The following is a 25,771-nucleotide window of genomic DNA, read 5'->3' on the forward strand; positions in this document are numbered from 1 at the left end:
ACGTTCCTCCCCCAGGAGAGGCTTTCCTGCTTGCTGGAAGAATGGCATCACTCTGAGGGTCTCACATCCCACCTCCAAGTTCATCCACAGTCCTTCCCCCACAAGGACCAGTCATCTGTCAGGACTGCAGGGACTCATTTAGCTCGTTAGCAAAGGCAAGGAGCTGTGTGTCAGAGCAGCCTGAGCATCTGCAGGATGTTTTTGTCCAGGCTTGGCAGTGCCTGCCCTCTCCATCTACCTGAAAGGAGCTTGTAGCCAGGTGGGATCTGCCTCTTCTTCTGAGAAACAATCACTGGGACAAGAGGAAATGGCCTCAAGTTGTTCCAGAGGAGATTCAGGTTGGATTTGGAGCAAAATTTCTTTACCAAAAGGATTGTCCAGCCCTGGCATAGGTGGAGTCCCCATCTCTGGAGGGATCTGAATGATTTGTGCTTGTGGTGTTTGGGGTCATGGCTCAATGGGCTTGGCAGGGCTGGGGGTATGGTTTGATGGTGGATTTGCTGACCTCAGAGGTCCTTTCCAGCCTCAGTGGATCTGATTCTGGTTGAGGCACAGCTTCCTGCAGGTGATGCAGGGCCCAGGCTGGGAACAGCCTGTCCGGCTGCTGCGGCTCTGGCCCCGCGTCTGCTTCTCTCCAAACTTTGTGTTTGACTTGTGGCATGGCTTTTGCAGAGCAATGCCAAGGAAAAGCACTCCTGTGATTAAAGCAGCACCCTGAGGAGGCAGCAGAGCTGCTGAGCTGCTGACTGCCTGCTGCCCCTGCACAGCCTGGCCTCTGCACCTCTGCAGCTCTCTGCAAGCGCCCGCAGCTGCTGCTGGATTTCCAGGTGCCACCAGCACAGCTGGCTGAGTTCCTCCTCACCAGGGGTGCTGGAGGCTCAAGCCCCTTCCCTGGGGCCATTCCTGCAGCCAGGAAGGGGAGCTGCCCTTCCCTCCCCTCTCACAGGGGTTGGGAGCAGACGTGCTCCTCTTCCTCTCGCTTTCCCTTTCCTCTTGCTCATTCTTTCTCCCCCTCTTTTCTTTCTTTTTCCATCTCCTCCCATCTGTCCTTCTCACATCAGGCTATTTTGGGCTGAGTTTCTCACTGTCAGTATGGTAGGAACTGTGGTGCAGCTCCTGTCTCTGGAGGATGAGCAGTGCCTTGGGAAGCCTCCCCAGGCTTGGCTCATCTTGACCCTCCTGCCTTGACCCCGTCTTGAAGGCATTTCGAGATCAGGGTGAAAAGGCATTGAATCCTTCCAGAGCCAGGGGAGAAAGTCAGATTGAATACCTTTCCACCTGGGTCTTGAAATGCCTCTGAGCCTTGCAAGTGGTTATTAAAGCAGCCTGAAGCCAAGAGCAGTGTTGGCAGGTCATTACTTGTGTCTGTAACTTCCAGGGGCTTCAAGTCAAGGCATGATTTTTTTTTTTTGTTTGTTTGGAAGTGATGGCTGTAAATTGAATAGGAAATGCACCAGCAGCAGTGAATTTTTAATGCTCTTCCTTTACCAAAAATTCAGGAGACAGTGGTGAAGTGCAGAGTTTGCTGGGAGGGAGCAGGTCCCTGTGTGAGCTGGGCTGAGCTCTGCTGCTCTCCCTCCGAGCACCCTGGACAGCATTTAGCCTCAAAGTATCTGCATGAGGCACAGGAAATAAATGCCACCCTGGTCCTGCAGTGGGCTGGGGCTTGGGGCTGGCTGGAGAGAAGGGAGCTGGTTCTGCTGCCCCAGTTCTGGGTACTGGAGCCCAGGGGTGCTGTCACATCCCTGCCCAGCTCAGGGGTCCTGCCTTTGCTGGGAGGTGCTGGAGCCAGAGCTGAGGGGGCAGGATGAGGTGGAAGGTGCTGCTCAGCCAAGGAGCTGCCTCCAGCATGGGTGGGCAGGTGATTGCTCTCTCTTTTACATAAGCAAGCTTTATTATGGCTTTGTTCTAATAATAAATGTACCTTTGTCTCCTCACCTTCTAATAAAGCCTTCCCCTTTTGTGAGGGGCTTGAAAGGTGGGGGCAGACCTGTCTCTGAGGCAGCCAAGAAGTTCCTCCCCTCTCTGCTCCTCTCCTTTCTCCCTCCCTTCCCTGCTCTGCTCTTCTGTCTGGGAGGTTGTCCTGGTTTGAAGGACAGGTGGCTGCCAATAAAGGCAGAAGCTTCTCTTTAAATGGAGAATGTAAACCCCCTCCCTCCAAATTATTATTATAATTTTGAAATTAAGAGGTTCTCAGGCAAAGATATGGGAGTTAGGGATAACAGTTCTTTACTAGGAAAATTAAAATAGCAATGCAGTATTACACAGAACAATCCCAGCCCTGCCAGAGTCAGAATCCAAGCTGACACCCGTCAGTCAGTCAGGGTGTTGGCACAGTCCCATTCAATGGTGGCTGCATCCTCCTGCAGGGGCAGATGTGGTTCAGCTGGAGCAGTGCTCCTGGAGAAGGTGCAGTTTCCTCTGAAGCTCCAGGGATGATGTGCAAAGGTCTGGTTTTCCTCTGGAATCCAGTGGAAAGAAGGTTCCTTGGTGTCCCAAATCTCAGTTTTTATCTGGTAGGAAAGGCTTGGCTCCTCCCCTGGCTGGAGCATCTCCCATGGGATGATGGAATTTTATCAGTCATGCCCTGGGACTCAGTGGCCATGAACAGGAGATATCTCCTGGAGGGAGGATGGGCTGTGGGAAGATAAAGATGATTGCCCAGCTGGTTTAAAGATGGCCCATGAGCAGAGAATGTGTGCCAGGAGATCAGGGTCACTGCCCCAGCTGGGTTAACAGATGGGACAGAATTCACATTGCTGGGCACATCCTGTGTTGAACCCAAGACAGGGGTGCTGCTCGTGCCAGCCACCAGCCTGGCATCCTGGTTCTTGCTTGGCAGCACCAAGGGCTCTCAGCTTCTCTCTGCTCTGCTCTCCCAGCCCTGGATCCTGCAGGGGAGCAAAGGTCCTTCCCTGCCTGAGCTGTTTTCCATGGGAATGGGATGAGCTGAGGTTTGTCTGCTCTCATGGAGCCAGATCTGGAGGGAATAAAAAGGTCAATTTGAAGTGGATTATCTAAAACACATTAAAAGCCAGCACAACCTTTCTGACTCCATTAAGTGGCTTTAGTTCTGTGTGTTGTAAATCACTGTTAAAGTGTTTTTGGGGGCTGGAAAACGGCTGTTCTCCAGATGAGATTTGGAATGATTTTTAGTTTTCTTAGAGAAGTCTCCATGTTTTCTCAGTTTTTTTGGAGTGTTGGTGAGAATTTGGGTGCCTGGTGGGAAGAAGGAGAGGTTTCAGTGGAATACCTCAAATCACTTCTTCCCTCTATGAGTTCACTCATTTGGGAGCCAAAAGCACATTTTTGTAACAAAAAAAAAAAAGGGTTTATTTTATTGTATGTGCTTTAACCACAGCACAGAGTGGCAGAGTGGGGAGGTTTATGTCTGTCCATGACTTTGGAGTCCCTTTTGCTCGTGGTGCCTCCATGTGAGTGAGGTGTTTATTCTCCTCCTGACCCCGTGGCTTTGGGGAAGGAATCCTGGGAATCTCCCTGGCTCACCCCAGTTCTCCAGGCTCTGCAGGACCCCACTGATCTGGGTGGTTTTGGCTTTCAGGAGGGTTCTTCTGCAGCTGGAATTAGCTCCTGTTCCTCCACTTTTCCTGGCTGCCAGCTGGCACCAGATTAGGAGAAAACCAAATCATTTGCTGATTCTTTCCCCATAAACATCTCTGTGAGACACAAAAAGCCACTGTTCAAACCAAAGGCAGGCAGAGGGGCAGAGCAGCCCCTGCTGCTAACGTGGGATAATCCAATTTAGCTGGAGGGAGCCTGAGCTGGCTCCTTCCTGAGGCTCTGCTCTGCAGCTGCAGAAAATCTTGGATGCTGGGCAGCAATAAATGCCAGGGCTGCTCCAAGGCACAGCACAGCTGAGAGCCAGCCCAGGGCTTGTTCTTGCTGTGAGAGGTGGCACAAGAGACCACTTTGGTGTGGGTTAACTTAATGATCCAGGAGAAAGCTGGAGATGAGCAGGGAAGAGGGGGGAGGTGGCAGGAGCTGAGCCCAGAGAAGAACAGATCTAGGGAGATCCTAAAGCACCATCCAGTACCTAAAGGAGCTCCAAAAAAGCTGGAGAAGAACTTTGGATAAGGGTCTGGAATGTCAGGACAGGGGGATGGCTTCACACTGACAGAAAGCAGGGCTAGATTAAATATTGGGGAGAAATACTGGGGGAGAAATCCTTCCCTGTGAGTGTGGGGAGGCACAGGGTGCTCATCTCTGGGAATGTCCAGGGTCAGGGCTTGGAGAACCTGGGACAGAGGAATGAGCAAGGAGCTCCTCCCCAGCCTCTGCACTGAGCCCAGCAGCAGCAGCAGCAAAATCAATCCTGTCCCAGGGAGGCTGCTCCTCCTGAGGGATGGATCTGCTTCCTTCGGGCTCACATCTCTGCTGAAATGTGGATTTATTGCTTTTATTTAATTTGAGCTGTGCTGGAGTGCTGCAGACTCGTAAAGCAAAATGCAAGAAAAATCTTTATGGTCTGCAGCAGCCCCCTTGGCTTTGGTGATGTTTCTCAGTGTCCCTGGCTCACAGTAAATAAGGAAAGGAGAGAGGGCACTGCTGGAACAGGGCAGGGCTCAGGCTCAGTCAAAGATGGGGACCCAGGGCCATCCCTGGGGTGTCCTGATGACAGCATCATTTTCACAAGGGATTTTTTTGCCTTGCAGTGTAATTGCTGTGTTTGAGAGCCCTGTGCTGGCTGTCTGTCTGTCTGTCTGTCTGCCTGTGGGATGTACAGTACACGAGCACAGGCCTTCTGCCTCTCACCCACTCTTGTTTCTCTCTGTTCTTCCTCCCTTGCCTTGAGCCCCTCATCACCCTCATCATTCCTCTCTGTTACTTGATTTAATTTTTGATTTATTATTCTGTTTTGTTTTCCCTTCTCCTCATCACTGATATCTGTAAAACCAGCCCAGGGGAGGCACAATGCTGAGTTCCTGAAAGCACCAATCCTTCAAAGTCCCATTTCTCTGCACCAAGTGTGGCACCAATTAGGGGCAGAGCAGCGACTCATTTAGTGAGACTCATTTTAAAATTAAAAAAAAAAGGCATAAAACTGGTATAAAACCTGTTTTTATCCACGGAGCTGAGTCCTTGAAGGGAAAGCCATCAGAGCATCAGTGGGAGCTGAGCAGGGATGTGTCCCAGGCATGGTGTGACCTCAGCTGAGCACTCAGGTGGCCTCTTGTCCCTCTGGCACTGCCATTCCGGGGACAGCCCTGCCCTGGAGCCAGGCTCCAGGATCTGCCTTCCCTCACCCTCTGTGCTGCTCTCGCCCCCAGGGCTCACGCCGAGGATTTCAGCGTGGATTCCTCCTTCTCACAGTAAGTTCTGTGCGTGCCCGGTGCCCTGGGGAGGGACAGAGGGACCCTGCCTTGCCCTGGGGAAAAGCCAACCCTGCTCTCTCCAGTGGGCAAAACCCCTGTGGGCAAAAACCCCTGTGGAATTTGGGGTGTTTGATGAGCTGAGAGTTTGGGCAGTGCCCAGAGCTGAGGTTAACCTTGGCTCTCAGTTACTGTGGAGTGTTCCAGGCTGGGAGGGATGGCTTTGGAACAGCCTGGGCTAGTGGAATTGTCCCTGCCCATGGCTGCAACCAGATTTAGAGGTCCCTTCCAACCCAAACCAGCCTGTGATTCCATGATTTTCCTGCTTTAAGCAGGGGATTTGTCCTTCATTGCTCTGGGCACCAAGGAATTGTTCATGGGAGCAACAAACCCTTCAACAGTTCCCTCCATGGGGAGGATTCTCTGCTCCCAGCGACAGACAAGTTTCTTGAGGAAGAATTGATAGCAGCAAATTGGCAATTAGCCATTAAGGATGAGCTCCATGCACAGCCCTAATTAAACAATGCAGATTCATCAGCACAAGCAATTACAGGAGCAGACTCCTGAGTGTCAGCCTCCAGTGTTGCAAAACAAATAGGGCAAAGGAAACACAGCCTGTCATCCCATTGCTGCTTCCCTTGTGGGGTTTTAACCTTTAGTGGGACTTTCATTATTTTATTGAGAGCAAGTGGTGCCACTGCTCAGCCACCCAAACCTTGGGTGGGAGATGCTGGGCAGGGCTTGGACCATCCTGGGGTGGTGTAAGGTGTTCCTGCTCACAGCAGGGGTGGAACAGGATGAATTTTAAGGTCCTTCCAGCCCCGAAGTGTTCTATTATCTACAATTTGAACCCCCTGAGTGTGTCTCTGTTCCCTCCAGTGCTTGGTTTGGTGCCTGGGAATGAGCTCTGCAACCTGAGCACAGTTGGAGAGGGATTACAGCTGCCTTCAGGGAATGAGGAGTCGATAAAAATCCCATTTCCATTGCATTGTCCTCCCTAATAAAAAATTATATATATATATATATATATATATATATATATATATATATATATATATATATATATATATATATATATATATATGAACCAGAAGTCAAGCAGGAGATTTTTTTCTCCATCTCTTCAGGCCTGTGAATTCCTTCCTGCAGTCTGTGTCAGCCCTTGTCCCACTGGCACAGAGGGTCTGTGGGATGACTTCAGGGCACAGTGAAGATAAATGGCCCTGGAGGCCAAACCTACCCTTGGGCAGGGATTTTCCTGGAGTGGCTGCTTGGAGTTTGCTTTTCATCCCCAAAAATCAAACTGCAGCATTACTGCTGGAGCCAGGATGACATTACCTGCACCCAGCTGGGTTTAATTTGCTGCAGAGTGGTTGGCAATATCAATTCTTTCTCTGGGCAAGAAAAATCACACTCCATAATAAAACAGGAGATTTTATTTTTTTCTGATTGATTCCAATGGTAAATGCATGAAACCTTGAAGAAATGAGTCTTTGGGCTTGAGGGGCAGGATGTGCCACAGCCTCCTGGCACCCTGGGCAGTGTTTATTGGTGTGGGAGTAGATTCTGCTGATGTGATCTGTGATGAGCCTGTGCTGTGCCAGGGAAAATCATTCCTGCTGCTGTGGGGGCCAGGAGGGGCAGCTGCCTGTGCACAGGGCTGTGACAGTGTCACCGTGGCTGTGATGGTGCCACAATGACTGTAGTGATACCATGGTGACCCAGACAGTGCCATGAGGGCTGTGATGATGTAATGGTGGCTGTGATGGTGACATAGTGGCTGTGACAGTGCCATGGTGGCTGTGATGGTGACATGGTGACCCTGACAGTGCCATGGTGCCTGTGATGGTGGCACAGTGGCTGTGTCAGTGCCACAATGACTGTAGTGATACCATGGTGACCCTGACAGTGCCATGGTGGCTGTGATGGTGCCATGGTGACCCTGACAGTGCCATGGTGGCTGTGGTGATATCATGGTGACCCTGACAGTGCCATGGTGGCTGTGATGGTGCCATGGTGGCTGTGATGGTGCCATGGTGACCCTGACAGTGCCATGGTGGCTGTGATGGTGGCACAGTGGCTGTGCCATGGTGGATGTGACAGTCACACACTGCTGTGGGACCTGCTGAGCTCCTCTGTGCTGCTGTGACCCGTGAGGATCATCTGTGACTCTGGGACGGGGGAGAGCAGCTTCAGTGTTGCACCTCCCGAGGGCTGTGGGCTGAGAACATTCTCTAGAAGTGGGCAGATTTGCCCTGTTTGCAGTCCTTGCCCTTTGGACCGTGCTGGCTGTGCCACTGGTGTCCCCAGTGCTCTCCTGTACCTCCCCAGGACCTGAAATCCCCCTGAGATCCCCCCTCTCCCCTTCCCTCTGCGGACCAGCAGCGTTGGCTGGGGGGGCTCTGTCCCCAAAGTCTGGACAGACAGACCTCCCTCCCCGGCTGTTTTGTGCTTTGCTGTTTGAAAAGGAGCCCGAGGTTTGCCGGGGGCGCTGCTGCGGTGGCAGAGCCCCGCGGGGGCTCGGGGATGCTCCGGAGCAGCCGAGACATTCCGGGAGATGCTCCCGGCCCGGGGCGAGTCCAGCCGCCCTGGGTTTGGGACAGCATCGGTCCTGCCGGGAGCGTGAATCCAAGGACGGACCCGGTGCGGCAGGAGGAGCCCCTGGAGGCGATTCCCCCCCGGTTTGAAGCCGTTCAGCACGGCCGAAACCACAGCTTTGAGTAATTGTTCAATTAGTGCTTATTGAGCGCGGGGGCAGCTCCTTCCCTGTCCCTGCCTTTGGCAGGCGCCCAGGCTGTCTGTGTGCACAGCTGTGCAGCGATTCCCACTCCCATCATTCCCGTTCCCATCATTCCCGTTCCCATTCCCATGCCCATCATTCCCATTCCCATTCCCATCATTCCCACTCCCACTCTCATTCCTCATTCCTGTTCTCATTCCCATTCCCATCATCCCTGTTCCCATTCCCATCCCCATTCCCACTCCCACTCTCATTCCTGATTCCCATTCACATTCCTATTCTCATTCCCATCATTCCCATTCCCACTCCCATTCTCATCTCCATTCCCATCCCCATTCCCACTCCCACTTCCACTCCCATTCCTCATTCCCATCCCCATTCCCACTCCCACTCTCATTCCTGATTCCCATTCACATTCCTATTCTCATTCCCATCATTCCCATTCCCACTCCCATTCTCATCTCCATTCCCATCCCCATTCCCACTCCCACTTCCACTCCCATTCCTCATTCCCATCCCCATTCCCACTCCCACTCCCTCTCCCATTCCCATCCCCATTCCCACTCCCATTCCCATTCCACTCCCACTCCCACTCCCATCTCCATTCCCACTCCCATTCCCAAGCCCTGCTCTGGGAGCAGCTCCAAGCCCCGGGATCTGGGCAGGGCAGGGCTGGAGCTGTCCCAGCTCTGCCCAGCTTGGATAGATGGATCATGGCAGGGGCACAGAGCTCACCCCGTGCCACCCCTCTCGCTGGAGGTTCTGTGTCCAACCCCTGTTACCATCACAAAAACGGTGGGAAAAAGGGAAAAACATCCCAAAGGGAATCAGGAAGGCTGGAGCTGTCTGGGTATTTCGTGTGGCTGCCATCAGCAGGTACCTGAGCCTCCTCCTGGCAGGTTTTGTGGTTTATTTGGGAAGGATTTTGGCTCTGCTCGGGTTCCAGCTGGCACCAGCTGCTCCCTGGCCGTGGCACGGCGCCTCCAGAGCATCCTGCACAGGCTGCTCTGCTGCTGGGAGAGGAAATGCTGCAGACCTGAGAGCCAGCCCTGCTCCTCACCTTCCTCTCAGCTGTGTCTGGTAGCCAGCACCATCCCCAGGGAGCCCATCTGGGCCAGCAGCACATTTCTGTAATTCCAGCGTGGCAGCAGCCACATTTCTTACGTGTTTGATCCAGGGGGGTTGCAAGGAGGGTGCAGAGCTGTTCTCTGGGCTGAGCTGGAGTGGAGGGGTGAAATGGGGTCTCACTCGAGCTGCCTTGGCAGAGATTGCAGAGATTTCTGGGATTTTGCAGGTTTTTTGGGTATTTTTCCCCCTCCTAAAATAATTCTGAAGAGTCTTGTTTGCATGCTGCTACATGATGGGAGAAATTCTTTGAGAAGATTCCTGAGACAAGAAACTGTCCCAAGTTGGATGGGCATGGGAGCAACCTGGTCTGGTGGAAGGGGAGTGGAATGAGATGAGCTTTAAGGTCCCTTCCAAGCCAACCCATCCTGGGATTCTATCCACACCAGCATTTCCCACCCAGCTCGAGTGTGAGGGAGAGGAATGGAGCTGTGGGGAGAGGCTGAGGAGTTTTTCCCTATCAAGAGCCTTATTTATTTGAAGACCCACTTCTCATGGCATGAAGTGTCTGATATAAAATACAGCAAAACCACCCTGGGGAGCCAAGTCCTTCTGCAGAAAGGAGCAGGGGGCTCTGGGCAGGTCCTGGGGCAGGGCTGGCAGCTCTCCCTTGGCTGGCTGCTGGATTTTGGGGCTGTCTCAGCTTTCAGGCCGAGCCCAGGGACTGTCACAGGCTGTGGGGATCAGAGGAGCTGCCTGTGCCCAGTGCTTATCTCCCATCCCTGTATGGGTTTGTATTTTTTGTGTTTTCCTCCTGTGTAAGAGAACTGCCCCAGCTCTCTGGGGAAATGGGAAGCGTGGAGCAGGGGCTGTGCTCCTCATTTTCCATTTTAGTGCCACTGAGGTGCAATGTGCACATCCCAACCTTTCATCCTGCACTTTTCCGAACAAACTGTTGTGTCTTTTTTTGGGAGCTCATCATCTTACAACAAATTGCCTCTAATCTTAGATTAATAAAGTACAATAAATAACCGAGTGAGAGAACGGAGTCGCTCAGGCATTATGAAGTGCATAATAGCAGTAATTACATTTGTAACTGAACCTGTACCAGGATCCTTGTTAGCATGGCCCAGGGGGTTCAGTGGGGGTGAGGGGGGGCTGTGGAGCTGGTGACTCTTGGAGTGGCCTGGGATGGGCTGGCACCAGGATGCTCTGACAGTGGGGAGGATGCTCCAGGTGGGGATGATGCCCCAGGTAGGAAGGATGCCTGTCCTGGTTTGAAGGACAGGTGTCTGCCAATAAAGGAGAATGGAAACCCCCTCCCTCCAAATTATTATTATAATTTTGAAATTAAGGGGCTCTCAGGCAAAGATATGGGAATTAGGAATAACAGTTCTTTACTAGGAGAATTAAAATAGCAATGCAGTATTACACAGAACAATCCCAGCCCTGCCAGAGTCAGAATCCAAGCTGACACCCGTCAGTCAGTCAGGGTGTTGGCACAGTCCCATTCAATGGTGGCTGCATCCTCCTGCAGGGGCAGATGTGGTTCAGCTGGAGCAGTGCTCCTGGAGAAGGTGCAGTTTCCTCTGAAGCTCCAGGGATGATGTGCAAAGGTCTGGTTTTCCTCTGGAATCCAGTGGGAAGAAGGTTCCTTGGTGTCCCAAATCTCAGTTTTTATCTGGGTAGGAAAGGCTTGGCTCCTCCCCTGGCTGGAGCATCTCCCATGGGATGATGGAATTTTATCAGCCATGCCCTGGGACTCAGTGGCCATGAACAGGAGATATCTCCTGGAGGGAGGATGGGCTGTGGGAAGATAAAGATGATTGCCCAGCTGGTTTAAAGATGGCCCATGAGCAGAGAATGTGTGCCAGGAGATCAGGGGCACTGCCCCAGCTGGGTTAACAGATGGGACAGAATTCACATTGCTGAGCACTTCCTGTGTTGAACCCAAGACAATGGACCAGGTGGGGATGATGCCCAGGTGAGGATGATGCCCCTGGTGAGGAGGATGCCCAGCCATGGCAGCAGGGAGGATAACTTTGAACACCCCATCCTGGCTGAGCTGCTGTGAAGGCAGAGCTGTCACAGTGTGTTTTGGGGTGGTAATAATGCAGTCAGTTTTGCTAGATCTTGATTTCCAGTTAACTTCCTGACAATGAAATTAAAGGTTATGTTTTACATGATATCATCTCCTTCCCTCGGCTGGAAATGGTGTAGGAGCTTTGATACTTTGGGATGGTGCTGCTGCCTGGGAAGAGCCATCCCTCACACAGCTCTGGGGTGTTGGATTCACCTGCAGAGTGGGACCCCCACAAGGATCTGGGGCTCAGCCTTGGCAGCTTTTCTGCCCAGGAACGTGTTCCTTCCACATCCTTTCATTTCCTCATCTCTTAGCAGTGTTAAACACCCTGTTCCCCCCAGTCAAGACATGGCTTTTTGTTGTTTTTCCAGTGTTCCTCCTTCCTGCAGCCATCAGGATGGATGAATATGTGGGCTACTTCATCATAAAAAGTTAGATCTGATAATTTAGTCCTTTTATCCATCAGCAATTACAGTCATTGTCTCGAGGTGGGCCCCAGCTCTACAGATCACTGAACCATCTGCCTGGTGACAGAGATTTATGTTGCTGTTTGTTGCTTTGATGCGAGACAAATGTCTGGCAGAGGAATCGTGCTCCCTCAAGTCTCCAGCTCCTCAAGGCACTTAATCCTCGGGGACTCTGATGAATGGGGTGCTCAGCCAGCTCCCTGCACTTCCTGGGCATTTCTAATAAGGAGAAGCAGCAATTATCTTGTGTGCAGCGTTGTGAGCAGTTGTGACAGCTGATTTATGCCCTGGCACAGAAGAATGATTTGCTGAGTCTGGCTCTGGAAGCGATTAATTTTAACACGTGTTCAGGCTGGGCTTTGAGGCTCTGCATTAACGCTGTTTGCTGCTCATGCATCGTGGGGATGAGCCAGGGCTTGTAAATTCTGCTGCTCTGTCCCTGCAGCGGGGTCTGGGCTCCCTTCTCGTGCTGGCCACGAACCAGGTGAGCAGCAAAGCCCCTCTGGCCACCTCCCCACCCCTTCAGGCACCCCGGGCAAAGGGTCTCATAAAACCCTTTCCCAATTTGCTGCCTGATCAGCTGGGTGTGAACGCTCGGTAAATATTTATCCCTCGGTGTCAGAGCGAGGAGCAGCTGCTTCCAATAAATCAGGACCTGCGGGATGGGAGTGTGATGGCAGCGATTGTCCCCGAGAATTCGCTCACCCTGACCTGGGGAACACGCCTGATTAATGAGGGCTCCGTGACCTTTTGCGAGCAGTTAAAAAAGGAGTAATAACAGGAGCACTTCCTTAGGACTTGCTGGAAAAAACAGCGATCAGGGGAATAATTGCTAATGAACTCCTTTATGGGGCGGACGGTGAGGAGCTGACTTTGTCTTGCTCAGCCGAAAGCCGAGGGCGGAGCCGCTCGCGTTTGGGGCTCTCAGCGGGAGCAGCGCGATTTAGGGTGATGAAAATGAGTTTGCAAAGGGCTGCGGGGGTTTCCAAAGTGCCACAAGAGGACGAGCTGAGCTGGGGCCCGCTTTGCCCGCATTCCCTCCATCCAGGGTCCCAGGCTGGCATCCCTGGCGAGGAGCCCCAGCCCCGGCAGGTTTCCTGCCATCCCCAGGGCCGTGGGCACCCAGCCGGGGTGTGGGGCTGGCAGGGGCTGCGGGTGGGCTCGGTGGGCAGGGGAAGCCAAGGAGGGCGTGGATGGGACATTTCCAGGGTCACCTGCTGCTCCTCCCTGTTCTGGCCGGTGACTCTCTGCCCTGGCACCGTCCCCGTGCCCACGAGTCGCCTCCAGCGGCCCTGGATGCCAGGCGATGTTTGGGGTCGGCTGTCAGCTCCTGGGTTTTTCTGGAATGGCCAAGCGTGGTATCTTAGCAACAAAGGGAAATTTTCTCCTTTGAGAGCGGAATTGTTTTTTAACAGCTTGGATGCTGAGTGTTTCTCCTCCCCAGGAAGAGCCAGGGCACGGCCAGAGCCAGGACACGCTGGGGACACTGGGGACATTGTCCTCGGCAGCCCCTGGTGGCTGGAGCAGATAAAACGGGGGGAGGCTGCTCCGCGACCGCTGCTTTTCTGGGAGGTTTTGGGCGTCCTGAAGTGCGTGTGGAAGGAGAAGTCTGGAACTCTGCTGCCAGCTGGGTGTGTGTGAAACAAAGCCAAACCCTGTTCCCCCCAGCAGAGCTGGACCCAGGGGTCACTTCTGCTGCTTTGGTGGCCGCAGGGTCACTTCTGCTGCTGCTGCTTTGGGGCTGTGAGACAGTGGCTATCACAGGCCCAGGGAAAAATCCTGAGGATTTTTCCAGTCTAACTTTCTCAAGCTCAACTAAGGTGTTTTTCCAAGCTAAAGACCTTTCTCTACTGTAAACATAAGAGAAAGAATTCTAACAAAAGATAAACACCTACTAAATCCTTAAGAGTGCCTAAGACAAAAGGTGTTGTTTCTCTTTTCCTTACCTTCAATCCTTGCTATAAATGTAAAATTAGCTTTTAATAAACTGCACGGCAGTGCCATGTTACCGTGTCCATCCAGTGGCACGGGAGCTGAGCCTGGAGTCGCTGTGGGATGCCAGCGGGGTCCCCCAGCCGTGGGGGGACAGGGCTCCTGCTGCCACCCCACTGACGGGGACTCTCCCCGCAGGGTGCAGGTCGAGTTCTACGTGAATGAAAACACCTTCAAGGAGCGGCTGAAGCTCTTCTTCATCAAAAACCAGCGGTCGAGTGAGTGCCGAGAGCCCAGCCCTGCCCGAGCCGCGCTGCCCCGGGGACGAGAAGCCATTGCCATCTGCTGGTGGCACTGTCCCCGCGTGTCCCCAGCCCGGGGCTGCTGCCTCCTGGGTGTTTTTTGGCCAGCTTGGTTTGGGGGAGGAGAGGATGCCTCCTGCCCGCTCTGCTCCCTGGGGACAGCCACAGCGTGACAAAAAGCTGTGGCACCTGGCTGGGAGCAGGGGGGGTGACAAGGAGCAAATGTCCCCACTGCAAAGCTGGCTGTGAGTTACCCACTCCTGCTCCAGCCATCGGGGTTAGTCTCCACTTGACTAATGGTGTTTTTATTCTCTTTCTATGAGATGTCATTAGCTGTCTGGAGGGGGCCTGCTCGTTAATTTATAAATTCGCATTTTCTTTTCCTGCCTGCATCCTGTTGCCTGGTTAAAAAAACTGGAGAGCAGCACAACAGGGTGCCCAGGGGGAAGTTTTTAATGAAAATGTGATGGATTTCTCACTTGTAATTTGAGTAATAACCCCATGAACCAGCTGGGAAGGCAGAGTGGATAAAGCAGCAGCTTTTCCTCCCTTCCCTGCTCCTGCAAGCTGTTGTAACGTGGTCAGTGCTGCTAATGGGGGGGATGCACTCCAGCAGCTCCTCGTGTGTGTCTCACACTATGGGGGTCAGCCAGGAGCTGACTCAGGGTTATTGGTTTGTGTTGGTGTCTGTGTGTGTGGCCCTGGGCAGGGCACGGGGAGCGCTGGGCACAGCCTGGGCAGTGCTGCAGGATCAGAGGGCTCCTGGGCTGGGCAGGCCTGTGGGGCTGTGCTGTGGGTGTGCACAGGGCTCTCTGAGTGCTGCCCCATCCCTGCTCCCCTCCACACAGGCCTGAGGATCCGGCTCTTCAACTTCTCCCTGAAGCTGCTGACGTGCCTGCTGTACATCGTGCGTGTGCTGCTGGACAACCCCGAGGAGGGCATCGGCTGGTGAGTGCCCAGCCCCGCCTGCCCAGCCTGCCCAGGGGGGATGCAGCAGCTGTGGGATGGGCTTTCTCCCCCCAGCTCTTTGAATTGGTACTTTGACAAAACCTCCCAGGCTGGAGGCCCCTGCCCAAACCCCATGGATGGACGTGAGGGTGTCTCGTGGCATGCTCATGTTCATTTCCAAATTCTGTCTGGCTCTGTCAGGGGCTCAGCGTGGCTTTCAGACATGGTGAGAGTTCAGTGACTCCAGGGCTTCACCATGCAAATATTTTCTGAAGGCTGATGCCCTTCAAGACATTAACACTAAATCCCATTTAAGCATTTGAGAAGGGAATGTGTTGTGCTGTGTGGATCCTTGAGGTGATGGATGATTCCCCACATCAGCTTTGTGCTGGGTTTCAGTATAAGCCCATTTTTAACGTGTCCTTGCTTCGTTTAGCTCATGTACAATGTGGGTTTGGGGTTTTTTTTCCCAAGAGCTTGGAGAATTGGCAATTTGATTTTCTCCTTGTAAAGGCTGCAGACTACCAAGCACGTTCTGGAAGTGCTTTCAGACCTGTGAGGATGAAGCAGGGCACGGATGCTCATCCTTGGGAGGTCTAGCACAGCTGCAGCTCAGGGAATTCCATTTTCCTGAGGGAGTGAGGCAGCAGCCAGGCTGGCCAGCAGGAGCACAGCCCTCCCAACGAGGCAGGGAGAGCTTGGCTCAGTGCTGCCTGCCTGGCAGGACGCTGGGGGCCCAGCCAGCCTTGTCCCAGAAGCTGCAGCTCAGCAATTTTTTGCTAATTGTAACCTGGTAATTCCCAGTTCCCAACTCCCTGTGCCAGGAGGAATCAGCATTCCACAGCATCTCTGGTAGGAGCTGATAAAACCTGAGGGTTTTATCCTCCAGTAATGAGATGTTCAAGGCTGCCTGGGTGAGACCTTTCCTGTGCAAAGCCCTGGCTGTAGGAATCAGGATCCATGGAAATGTTGTGCAGTGCTCCCCCAGCCATGAGGGCACCTTGTGATCCCAGGGAATCAATCCAAGTATCCCTATTCCTCACTGACTGCTTTTCTCTGCTCTTTCCTCCCAGCTGGGAATGTGAGAAGCAGAATTACACAGCCTTCAACCAGTCCACAAACATAAACTGGTGAGTGGGAGCTGCTCCAGAGCTTTGGGTCAGCTCTGCTGGGATGTGGGAGCAAAGGGATGGAGGTGGCTGCTGCTGGTACCTCCACTTCTTGGTCATGGGGCTGCTGGAGGGATGTGGAGCAGCATCCCAGAATCAATCCATTGGCAAGTGCCAGTGGCTGCACCCTTGGGAATGGATTATTTCCAGTGCAGGGGCTGGAACAGCAGCTCCTGAATCAGAGATGGCCTTGGTTTGCATTCAGGGTGGGTAAAAACCCTGGGAGCTGGGCCACAGCTCAGACCCCCTCTGGGTTCTCTCTGCAGGTCCCACATCTTTTGGGTGGACAGGAAAACCCCTCTGTGGGCAGTGCAGGTGAGCAGCCCTGGGTGGGTGTGCAGGAGCCCAGAGGAGCTGGGCTGGAGCTCTGTGACCCCCAGGGGCTCCCCAGGGCCGGGGGCTCTGACTGCTGCCAGCACCTGGAGAGAGCCTGGGAGCCTCCTGTGTGTCCCTGCAGGTCAGCATTGCCCTCATCAGCTTCCTGGAGACCATGCTGCTCATCTATCTCAGCTACAAGGTGAGAGGCCAGGTCCCCTGCCAGAGCTGATTCCTCAGCTCGGAGCTGCCTGCAGCATCCCAGGAGGGGTTTTGTCTCGGCAGTGTCTCAGCCAGCTCTGGGTGTTTTCCTTTCTCATCCCCCCTCAGGCTGCTGGATAAGTGTTGTGCAGAGTAGAATCTCTTCTTTTTGTGCTTTCTCAGAAATTCAGACCTGTTTAAAGCAGGTTTTTAGTGTCAGGCTGACACATCCCAAGTTTCCTGAGCTTGGCAGAGTGACTCTGCTGCCTCCAGAGAGAGTGGCACTGCTCCAAGGCAGACAAGGAGAGGCACAAGCTGACTGCTTTGGACCAAAGCCCCTTAAAATGGCCAGAAAAAGTGACCTTGGCAAATGACATCATCTCAGGGAGCAGGGGAGGGCTGGCAGCAGAGCTCAGACCCTGCATCACCCCCTGCTCTGAGCAATCTGTAGCCACTCTCCATCCTTGCATGAAGTGCTGATTGTCCCCAGTTCTGGGTGGCAGCAGTGACAGACAGAGGGATGTAGTGGCTGTGGAGAGAAATGAGGAGTCTGGGAATGTTTCCTGCCACCACCACTGCACCTCTCCTGGTTCCTGCACCCCATTTCCCTCCTCCAGCAGGGTCTGTGGCAGAGTGTGATGGTTTTAATTGTCCTTCAGATTTTTAAGCTTATTTCTTTCTCCTTGGGTTTTAATTCCTCAGGGGAACATCTGGGAGCAGATTTTTCGCATTTCCTTCATCCTGGAGATGATCAACACGGTGCCATTCATCATCACGGTGAGTGTGTCCCTGTGACATTTGAAAGCAGCTCTAAGTGTAAGTGCTGCACTTTTGGTGGGGAAATAAAGAAAAATGGGTGTCTGGCCAAGTGGTATTTAAGGCTGGCAGGAATTTTTCCTTCAGTATTTGACAGTATAATGACTTTTTCTGGAGTGTTATCCCAAAATCCATCCTCCCTTTCCAGCTGCTCTGCTGCAGGCAGGGAAGCAGGGCCATGTTTGGTGGCAGCTTCTCCTCAGCTTGGATTTGGATCCTTCCATGCAGGGAGGATTGGCTGTTTACAACCCTATTTTTCAAAAGAGCATGGATTTTTCTGTGAATAACCCTTGCTTTTGTAGATATTCTGGCCTCCTTTGCGGAATCTGTTCATCCCCGTGTTTCTGAACTGCTGGCTGGCCAAATATGCCCTGGAGAACATGATTGTGAGTGATCCCTTTTGTCCAGCTCCTCGGGGATGGGGAGGGCAGCAGGACTGGGAGGGGACCCCTGGCTGCCCCAGCTCTGGGGCAGGATTTGGAGCTTGGTGTGCCTGGGAATGCCAGGCTGTGACCAGGAATCCCTCAGGCTGAACCACAGTGACAGGGGTGAGGTGTCCCAGCCATTCCCCTGTTCCCACTGCAGCAGATCCCAGACCTGCTGATGGGAATGCACATCCCTTCCCAGGGGCTAAATCCAGCCTTGACCCTCCCTGGGGAGGGAGGGAGGGCATTGCTGGAGGCAGCAGGTGGTGCTTGGAGGGGGCTTTTCCCTCGGGCTCTGTGAGCTGGTGGGAGCCCTCCCCTCTCCCTGTCTCCCCAGAACGATCTGCACAGAGCCATCCAAAGGACACAGTCAGCAATGTTTAACCAGGTGCTCATCCTGATCTGCACCCTCCTGTGTCTCGTTTTCACGGGGTGAGTGCTGCTCCCCTTTTCTCTGAACCCCCTTTGTGAATCTGGGAGTCCAGCTGTGCCCATCTGGGGTGGCTGGCAGAGCTGGGCTCTGGCTCACTCTTTGCTTTGCTGCTTTGCTTCGTCCCCCAGCACACTGAACACTCTGAGGGGGTTTCTAAGCCAAACTGATGATCCTCCCTTCTTCTGGGGTTGTTAGTGGGGATGAGGGCGCTGTCAGAGGGAGCTGGGGGTGTGAGTGCCAGAGCAGGGACAGCAGTTTCCCCCGGGGCAGCTGTGGGGTGGCTCATTCACCAGGGATGCCTCATTCACCAGAACCTATCACACTCCCAGGGTCCAGCCGAGCCCTTCCTCCCCCACAAGTCACAGTTCTGAGCTCATTTGTGTAATTGCCCACCCAGGCTCCTGCTAATTAACTGGGCCCTTTACCCTGCACGTTGCCAGCATCGAGGGTGTTCCTCTGGGCAGGAGGAGCAGAGCTCATTACTGGCTATTTAGCTCTGGGTTAGGCTTTGAATTCTCCTCTGGCTCCCTTGGACTGGGTTTGAGGCATATTACACATTAAGTTGCTGAATGGAGAGGAAATGAGGCTTTTAGGCTCATGAGTTTCTGGCAATAAAGGCAATGCTCTGATGGGGATGACTAATACTGTTTCAGAGCTCAGTGGTGCTCCCAGCCCTGCTGCTGGGTGAATTTGGAGGTGAGGGGGGGACAATTTGGGTCCGGGAAGGCTTGGGTGACACTTGTGTTTAGCTTTGAGCTGCAGGCTGGTGCCCTTTGTTGGGCAGGCCAGTCCCTGCTGTGATGGGGCTTTTCCCTTCCAGGACCTGTGGCATCCAGCATTTAGAAAGAGCAGGTGAGAAGCTCTCCCTCTTCAAGTCCTTCTATTTCTGCATCGTCACCTTTTCCACCGTGGGCTACGGAGATGTGACACCAAAGATTTGGCCTTCCCAGCTCCTCGTGGTGATCATGATCTGCGTGGCCCTGGTGGTGCTGCCTCTCCAGGTTAGGGTGGGGAGGGACTCAGAGCCCTTCCCAGGGCAGCCCTGCCGATGGGGACATCAGCTCCGTGCCCTCTGCAGTTCGAGGAGCTCGTCTACCTGTGGATGGAGCGGCAGAAGTCGGGGGGGAATTACAGCCGGCACCGCGCGCAGACGGAGAAGCACGTGGTGCTCTGTGTCAGCTCCCTCAAAATCGACCTCCTCATGGACTTCCTCAACGAGTTCTACGCCCACCCACGCCTGCAGGTGGGCACCAGGCTGCTGGCACACGCTGCTGGGCTCACAGCCCTGCTGGACCTTCCCTGTCCTGGTTTGAGGGCAGGTGTCTGCCAATAAAGGCAGAAGGTTCTGTTTGAAATGGAGAATGTAAACCCCCTCCATCCAAATTACTGTAATTTTGAAATTAAGGGGCTCTCAGGCAAAGATATGAGGAAGAGGAATAACAACTCTTTGCTAGGAAAATTAAAATAGAAATACAGTATTACAAAGAACAATCCCAGCCCTGCCAGAGTCAGAATCCAAGCTGACACCCGTCAGTCAGTCAGGGTGTTGGCACAGTCCCATTCAATGGTGGCTGCATCCTCCTGCAGGGGCAGATGTGGTTCAGCTGGAGCAGTGCTCCTGGAGAAGGTGCAGCTTCCTCTGAAGCTCCAGGGATGATGTGCAAAGGTCTGGTTTTCCTCTGGAATCCAGTGGGAAGAAGGTTCCTTGGTGTCCCAAATGTCAGTTTTTATCTGGGTAGGAAAGGCTTGGCTGCTCCCCTGGCTGGAGCATCTCCCATGGGATGATGGAATTTTATCAGTCATGCCCTGGGACTCAGTGGCCATGAACAGGAGATATCTCCTGGAGGGAGGATGGGCTGTGGGAAGATAAAGATGATTGCCCAGCTGGTTTAAAGATGGCCCATGAGCAGAGAATGTGTGCCAGGAGATCAGGGTCACTGCCCCAGCTGGGTTTACCAGAGGGTGATAAAACACAAACTTTTGGTCACATCCTGCTTTGCAACCCAAGGCACTGACCCACTGGCCTCTCTCTGGCAGGATTACTACGTGGTGATCCTCTGCCCAACAGAGATGGACATCCAGGTGCGGCGCGTGCTGCAGATCCCCCTGTGGTCCCAGAGGGTGATTTACCTCCAGGGCTCTGCGCTCAAGGACCAGGACCTCATGAGAGCCAAGTGAGCAGAGGGACACCCTGCACATCCCCAGCGAGGAGTGTCACCCTAGTGTGCCAGTGCTGGCTGTGGGGAGGGCTGGCAGTGGCCCGGCAGGGAGGGGCAGTGCCCAGCACTGTGGGAATTCATGGGTCACTGCCCTCTCTTGGCAGGATGGACAATGGAGAAGCTTGCTTCATTCTCAGCAGCCGGAATGAGGTGGACAGGACAGCAGCAGTGAGTCTGAGGGTGGGGATGGGGCGTTGTTCAGGCAGAAGGGACTGGGGTGATGTTGATCTCACCTGTGCCCAGCAAAGGAGGGTGCTGGGAAGGGGCTGAGTGCCATGGAGAGCTTTGGGGTGGCACAGGGACATGCAGCAGCACAGTGGTGGCTGAGCCCCTATGGGCTCACCTTTCTTCTGCTTTCCCATCAGTGCTGGCTTCCAGGGAACCAGCCCTTGCTGTAGGTCTCTGGGGTGGCTGGGTGCTTTGCAGTTCATCCCAAGTGTAGAAGCCATGGGGAAAATAAACCATCACCAAGTAACTCTTGTTGCTCTTGTCCTTGTCCAGGACCACCAGACCATCCTGAGGGCCTGGGCTGTCAAAGACTTTGCTCCAAACTGTCCTCTCTACGTTCAGATCTTAAAGCCAGAAAATAAATTCCATGTCAAGTTTGCTGGTGAGTTGGAGCAGCTGCACAGCAGCTCTTGCTCATCTGAGAGCTCTCCTGGACTGGCAGGAGGAGGAAACACCCAGTGCCCAACACCACCCTAAAATTCCTGGGCACTGCCAGCCAGGGAACCCCTCTGTCCCCCCTCCCCCCTGATGGTCCCCTCTGCCTTTCAGATCACGTTGTGTGTGAAGAGGAGTGCAAATACGCCATGCTGGCACTGAACTGTGTCTGCCCTGCCACCTCCACCCTCATCACGCTGCTGGTGCACACCTCCCGTGGCCAGTGAGTGCTGTCCCTGCCCGTCCCTGCCCGTCCCTGCCCGAGCCTGGAGGAACAGCACAACTGAGGCCTCTGAGCTCAGGGATAGAGGGTGGGAGTCTGGGATGGATCTGAGTCCCCCATGCAGGTCAAGATTGGCACATTGTAAGGGCACCACAGTGCAGTTGGGCTGGGCAACACAAGCTTTCCAGATAGAAGTGAAATAAAGAGATAAAAATATCTTTGTTTTGGCGAGGTCCTGCTGGCAGGAAGGTGAATTCACAGCACAAGCAGCCCCAGACCTTGCTGGGGTTTTTTTTGTATATATCCAGCATGGCTGGAAGGAGCTCTGCCAGCACAGGAGGGCAGTGCTGTGTGCCCTGCACTCCTTGGGCAGTCAGAAATGTCTGAATTTTGGGTAAAATGCCATCAAAACAGTTATGAAACATCCTTGCCAGATGCCTCTCACCCCATGCTTGGAGTTGTTTGCCAACACGGGCTCTGAACCCTCCCTCTGCACTCTGCAGGAGCCCTCGTTAAATAAAAAGGCACTAAAAACCCAAAATGAAAACGAGCTCATCCTCACCAGCCGTGGCGATGTGTCACTGTCACCTCCCTGCCCTCAGGCTCCTGGCCAGCTCCAGAGATTATTGGTGCTGTGCCCTGGGATCTGGCTGGAGTTCTGGGGTCCCATCCCAGAACCAGGGGGTCCCATCCCAGCTCCAGGGACTCCCATCCCAGCTCCAGGGGGTCCCATCCCAGCTCCAGGGGGTCCCATCCCAGCTCCAGGGGATCCCATCCCAGCTCCAGGGGGTCCCATCCCAGCTCCAGGGGGTCCCATCCCAGCTCCAGGGGATCCCATCCCAGCTCCAGGGGGTCCCATCCCAGAACCAGGGGGTCCCATCCCAAATTCGGGGGTCCCATCCCAGCTCCAGGGGGTCCCATCCCAGAACCAGGGGGTCCCATCCCAAATTCGGGGGTCCCATCCCAGCCCTGCAGGGTCTCTCCTGATGCTGCTGCTGTGGTTGCAGGGAGGGCCAGGAGTCCCCGGAGCAGTGGCAGAGGATGTACGGGCGCTGCTCGGGCAATGAGGTCTATCACATCCGCATGGGGGACAGCAAATTCTTCATGGAGTACGAGGGGAAGAGCTTCACCTACGCTGCCTTCCACGCACACAAGAAGTGAGGGCAGGGAGTGGTGGGCAGGGGGAGATGGGCAGGGGGATCTGCGTGCCTGGGGGTCAGAGCTGGGGCTGAGCGCTCTTCGAGCTCCTCTGTGCAGGGACAATGCCCCGGAGGGGTTTTTGTCCTGCCGGGAATTCCCGTTCCCTGCTCCCGGCTCAGGTACGGCGTCTGCCTGATCGGCATCCGGAGGGAGGAGAACAAGAGCATCCTGCTGAACCCCGGCCCGAGGCACATCATGGCAGCGTCCGACACCTGCTTCTACATCAACATCACCAAGGAGGAGAACTCTGCCTTCATCTTCAAGCAGGAGGAGAAGCAGAAGAAGAAGGGGTTCGCGGGCAGCTACGACGGCCCCTCGCGGCTGCCCGTGCACAGCATCATCGCCAGCATGGGTGAGTCTGGGGCAGCAGGAGCCTGCACACCCCACACCTCCCCCACCTTTGGGTTCCTTTCCTTTCCTCCCCCGTGCTTGGTTTTGTGCACTCCCTGCCATGCCCTCCCCACCACCACTGAAAACCCCTTTGCATCCTCTCCCCCGGTCATCTCCCCAGTAAAATACGCATTTCCTTGCACCCCGGGTGCTCTCAGCAAGCTCAAATATCATTATTAAACCTCGTGATGTCCATTATCATTAAGGGTATTTGCATAAATGCCCCAAGCCTGGATTTAGCCCTCAGTTATTTCCAAGGCTGGAAGAAGAAGTGCCGTGGGGCACATCCTAAATCACATTTATGATTCCCAAGCCCAGGAAGAGTGTAGTTTTCTCTGCAGCGAGCGGTGCATTTGTGCAAGTGAAAAATACCATGAGTCATTACTTCCCTCTTGTATCTGGGGAGAACAAGTTTTGGAGGAGCTGAGCCACACGAGCACATTATATTTCAGGCAAATAATTTATGTGTTTGTACTCCTGAGCAGCAATTTGCATAGATTATCCCCCAGCAAGCTGCAGAGCACTTTGCTGAGCACTGTTTGTCACAGCTCTCCTCTCATGGCTCCTGCACAGGGGACCCTTGGCAGGGGTGATGAGAGGGACAGAAATGCTGTGATGCCAGCAGGGCAGTGTGCTTGGCCTGGCCTCTGCTTCTCGGGACACTCCATCAATGAGTTTGAGTTTTGGAAGCTGCTGGAGGACAGGATGAGAAAGCTTCTCTTGCCTCCTGTTGGATATTAGGAAAAATTCCTTCACAGGAAAGATTGTGATGCGTTGGCACAGTGGTGGAATCATCATCCTTGGAGGGATTTAAATGATGTGTAGGTGTGGCATTTGGGAACATGATTTAGTGGCAGGTCAAGAGTGCTGGGGAATGGTGGGTTCCATGATCTTAAAGGACTTTTCCAGCCTCTAGGATTCTGAGATTCCAAAACCTGGAGCTGATCAGGAGGGATGTGGGAGTGGATGGGGGCAGTGCTGCCAACCTGCCCCTCTGTGGGGCAAAGGGACATCCACAGGAGGGGCAGTGCCAGGGCAGGTGTGATTCCTAACCTGGCTGGTGTCTCCCAGAGCCCACAGGGAGCTGTGGGCAGGGCTTGGGCTGCAGGGTTGTCATCTCAGAGATCCATCAGCATGATAAGAACTCCTGCAGAGCCCCCAGGGAGGCTCTGGGAGGGGAACAGAGAGGGGGGCTGAGCCCTGGGGAGATGCTGCACACAGCAGTGCCCAGGTGTGTGGATAGTGGTGAAAGCCAGGGGGAAAGCAGCCTTGGATTTTCTCAGGCTGCTCAGAGAAAACATAAGAGAAAGAATTAATAATAGAGATTATGCACCTGCAGGGTGTGTGAAAGATGTTTTGGTGAAAGCAAAGGGGTGTCACCTTTCTCACACCAATGAAATCACTTCTGTCCTTAGTTCCACCATCATGGCTATAAAAGTGATTTGTTTCTTTAATAAAGGGCTTTTGACTTCTGCCTGAAGGAAGTATTGTTACTGACCCTTTTTGCCACTCTTCTAGCCCTGGTAAAAACACAGGGGGCTTTACCTGCACCCCCTGTGCCCAGGAATGGCTGAGCATCAGCTGGGCTGCCTCACCCCGGTGAGGACAGGAGGCTTTTCTGACATTCCCCCCCCTTAGAGCCGCTTGCTGTGCTGCAGGTACAGTGGCCATGGACCTGCAGAACACCGAGTGCCGCCCTGCCAACAGCAGCAAGCTGGCGCTGCCGGCCGAGAACGGCTCCGGGGCGCGCCGGCCCAGCATCGCCCCCGTGCTGGAGCTGGCTGACAGCTCCTCCCTGCTGCCCTGCGACCTCCTCAGCGACCAGTCCGAGGATGAGATGACCCAGTCGGACGAGGAGGGCTCGGCGGTCGTGGAGTGAGTCGCTCTCTGCTGATACTCCCTGTCCTTGGTCTGCTTCGTTGTGGTTGCATGTTGGGAAGGATGGATTAGGGAAACCTTATAAATGTGAGTGCTCAGCAAAAGATTTTTGAAACCATAAGCGAAATAGAAATGATAGCAGTTTTCCAACCTTGTGAACGTTTGAAGCCTCTTTCTTTTGTTTAGGTAATGCCAAATGCCACAAATACAAAAGAACCAACAGACATCCTGTTCCAAGTATGGCAGGAAAGGTTTAGAGATAAGGTTTATAGATAAGAAAGCCACAAAACATGGTAATTTAGTGATTCCTATAGGTTGCATGTAAATATTAGGAAATTAGTATCTTGTAGTAGATTGGTTAGTGGAAATTAGAATATTCAACATAGAAGAATACGTAAATGGGAAATCACTCTCTATTCTCTATTCTTCTCTCGCTCTTATTCTCTCTCATACCTCTCTCTCTGACCTGCTCAGAGTTGTGGCTGGCAGCTCTTAGCAGGACCCTTATACCCATGCCCTAACTACAAACTACAAACTTCAAGAACAGAATATAGAGAGCTCCTGAGTTTGTCCTGATGACCATCCTCCCGACAATAACTCCCACAGTTGCACCCAGTTTATGCCAGTTCCTGAGGCACTGGGATTACATGACATCAGTGTGTTTGATTTTTGGAAGCTGACGAGGACAGGATGAGGAAATCTCTCTTGTTGTGTCCCATGTTGTATACTAGCACAAAAATTGGAGAGGAGCTCAGTGGTGCCCAGGGATGCTCAGGCTCAGCCCCTCTTGGCTTTTCCTCTTGGCTGTCCCTGCATCTTTACAATCTGCATAGCAAAAATTACTCCTAAATATGTATATTCAGGGAATTCCCACGTGCTGCAGGAGAGTTTTGCAGGGCATCTGCCAGTGTTGCTGTTGAATGTTTTTCCAGCATTGGATAAATGGAAAGCTCTCCCTGTTTCCTCACACAG

General features: G+C 53.6%; 1 protein-coding gene across 2 annotated transcripts in view; it reads left to right on the plus strand.

The window, feature by feature from the left end:
* The window catches only part of KCNT1 (potassium sodium-activated channel subfamily T member 1), an 81,913-nt gene that overhangs the window by 43,773 nt on the left and 12,369 nt on the right, over nucleotides 1-25,771 (plus strand). Inside the window, exons 2-19 of one of the 2 annotated variants that reach the window (XM_056505359.1) lie at nucleotides 5,289-5,330; nucleotides 13,816-13,895; nucleotides 14,768-14,867; nucleotides 15,941-15,997; nucleotides 16,303-16,351; nucleotides 16,494-16,553; nucleotides 17,255-17,329; nucleotides 17,671-17,754; nucleotides 18,131-18,225; nucleotides 19,047-19,227; nucleotides 19,305-19,469; nucleotides 20,264-20,400; nucleotides 20,550-20,613; nucleotides 20,947-21,055; nucleotides 21,223-21,331; nucleotides 22,339-22,488; nucleotides 22,651-22,883; nucleotides 24,580-24,796. In XM_056505359.1, the coding sequence (XP_056361334.1) occupies nucleotides 5,289-5,330; nucleotides 13,816-13,895; nucleotides 14,768-14,867; nucleotides 15,941-15,997; nucleotides 16,303-16,351; nucleotides 16,494-16,553; nucleotides 17,255-17,329; nucleotides 17,671-17,754; nucleotides 18,131-18,225; nucleotides 19,047-19,227; nucleotides 19,305-19,469; nucleotides 20,264-20,400; nucleotides 20,550-20,613; nucleotides 20,947-21,055; nucleotides 21,223-21,331; nucleotides 22,339-22,488; nucleotides 22,651-22,883; nucleotides 24,580-24,796 (2,007 nt within the window). The remainder of the gene's footprint in view (nucleotides 1-5,288; nucleotides 5,331-13,815; nucleotides 13,896-14,767; nucleotides 14,868-15,940; nucleotides 15,998-16,302; nucleotides 16,352-16,493; nucleotides 16,554-17,254; nucleotides 17,330-17,670; nucleotides 17,755-18,130; nucleotides 18,226-19,046; nucleotides 19,228-19,304; nucleotides 19,470-20,263; nucleotides 20,401-20,549; nucleotides 20,614-20,946; nucleotides 21,056-21,222; nucleotides 21,332-22,338; nucleotides 22,489-22,650; nucleotides 22,884-24,579; nucleotides 24,797-25,771) is intronic. The other variant, XM_056505357.1, reaches the window with a different exon arrangement.

The sequence above is a fragment of the Oenanthe melanoleuca genome, chromosome 17, assembly GCF_029582105.1.
Source record: "Oenanthe melanoleuca isolate GR-GAL-2019-014 chromosome 17, OMel1.0, whole genome shotgun sequence".
Lineage (NCBI taxonomy): Eukaryota > Metazoa > Chordata > Aves > Passeriformes > Muscicapidae > Oenanthe > Oenanthe melanoleuca.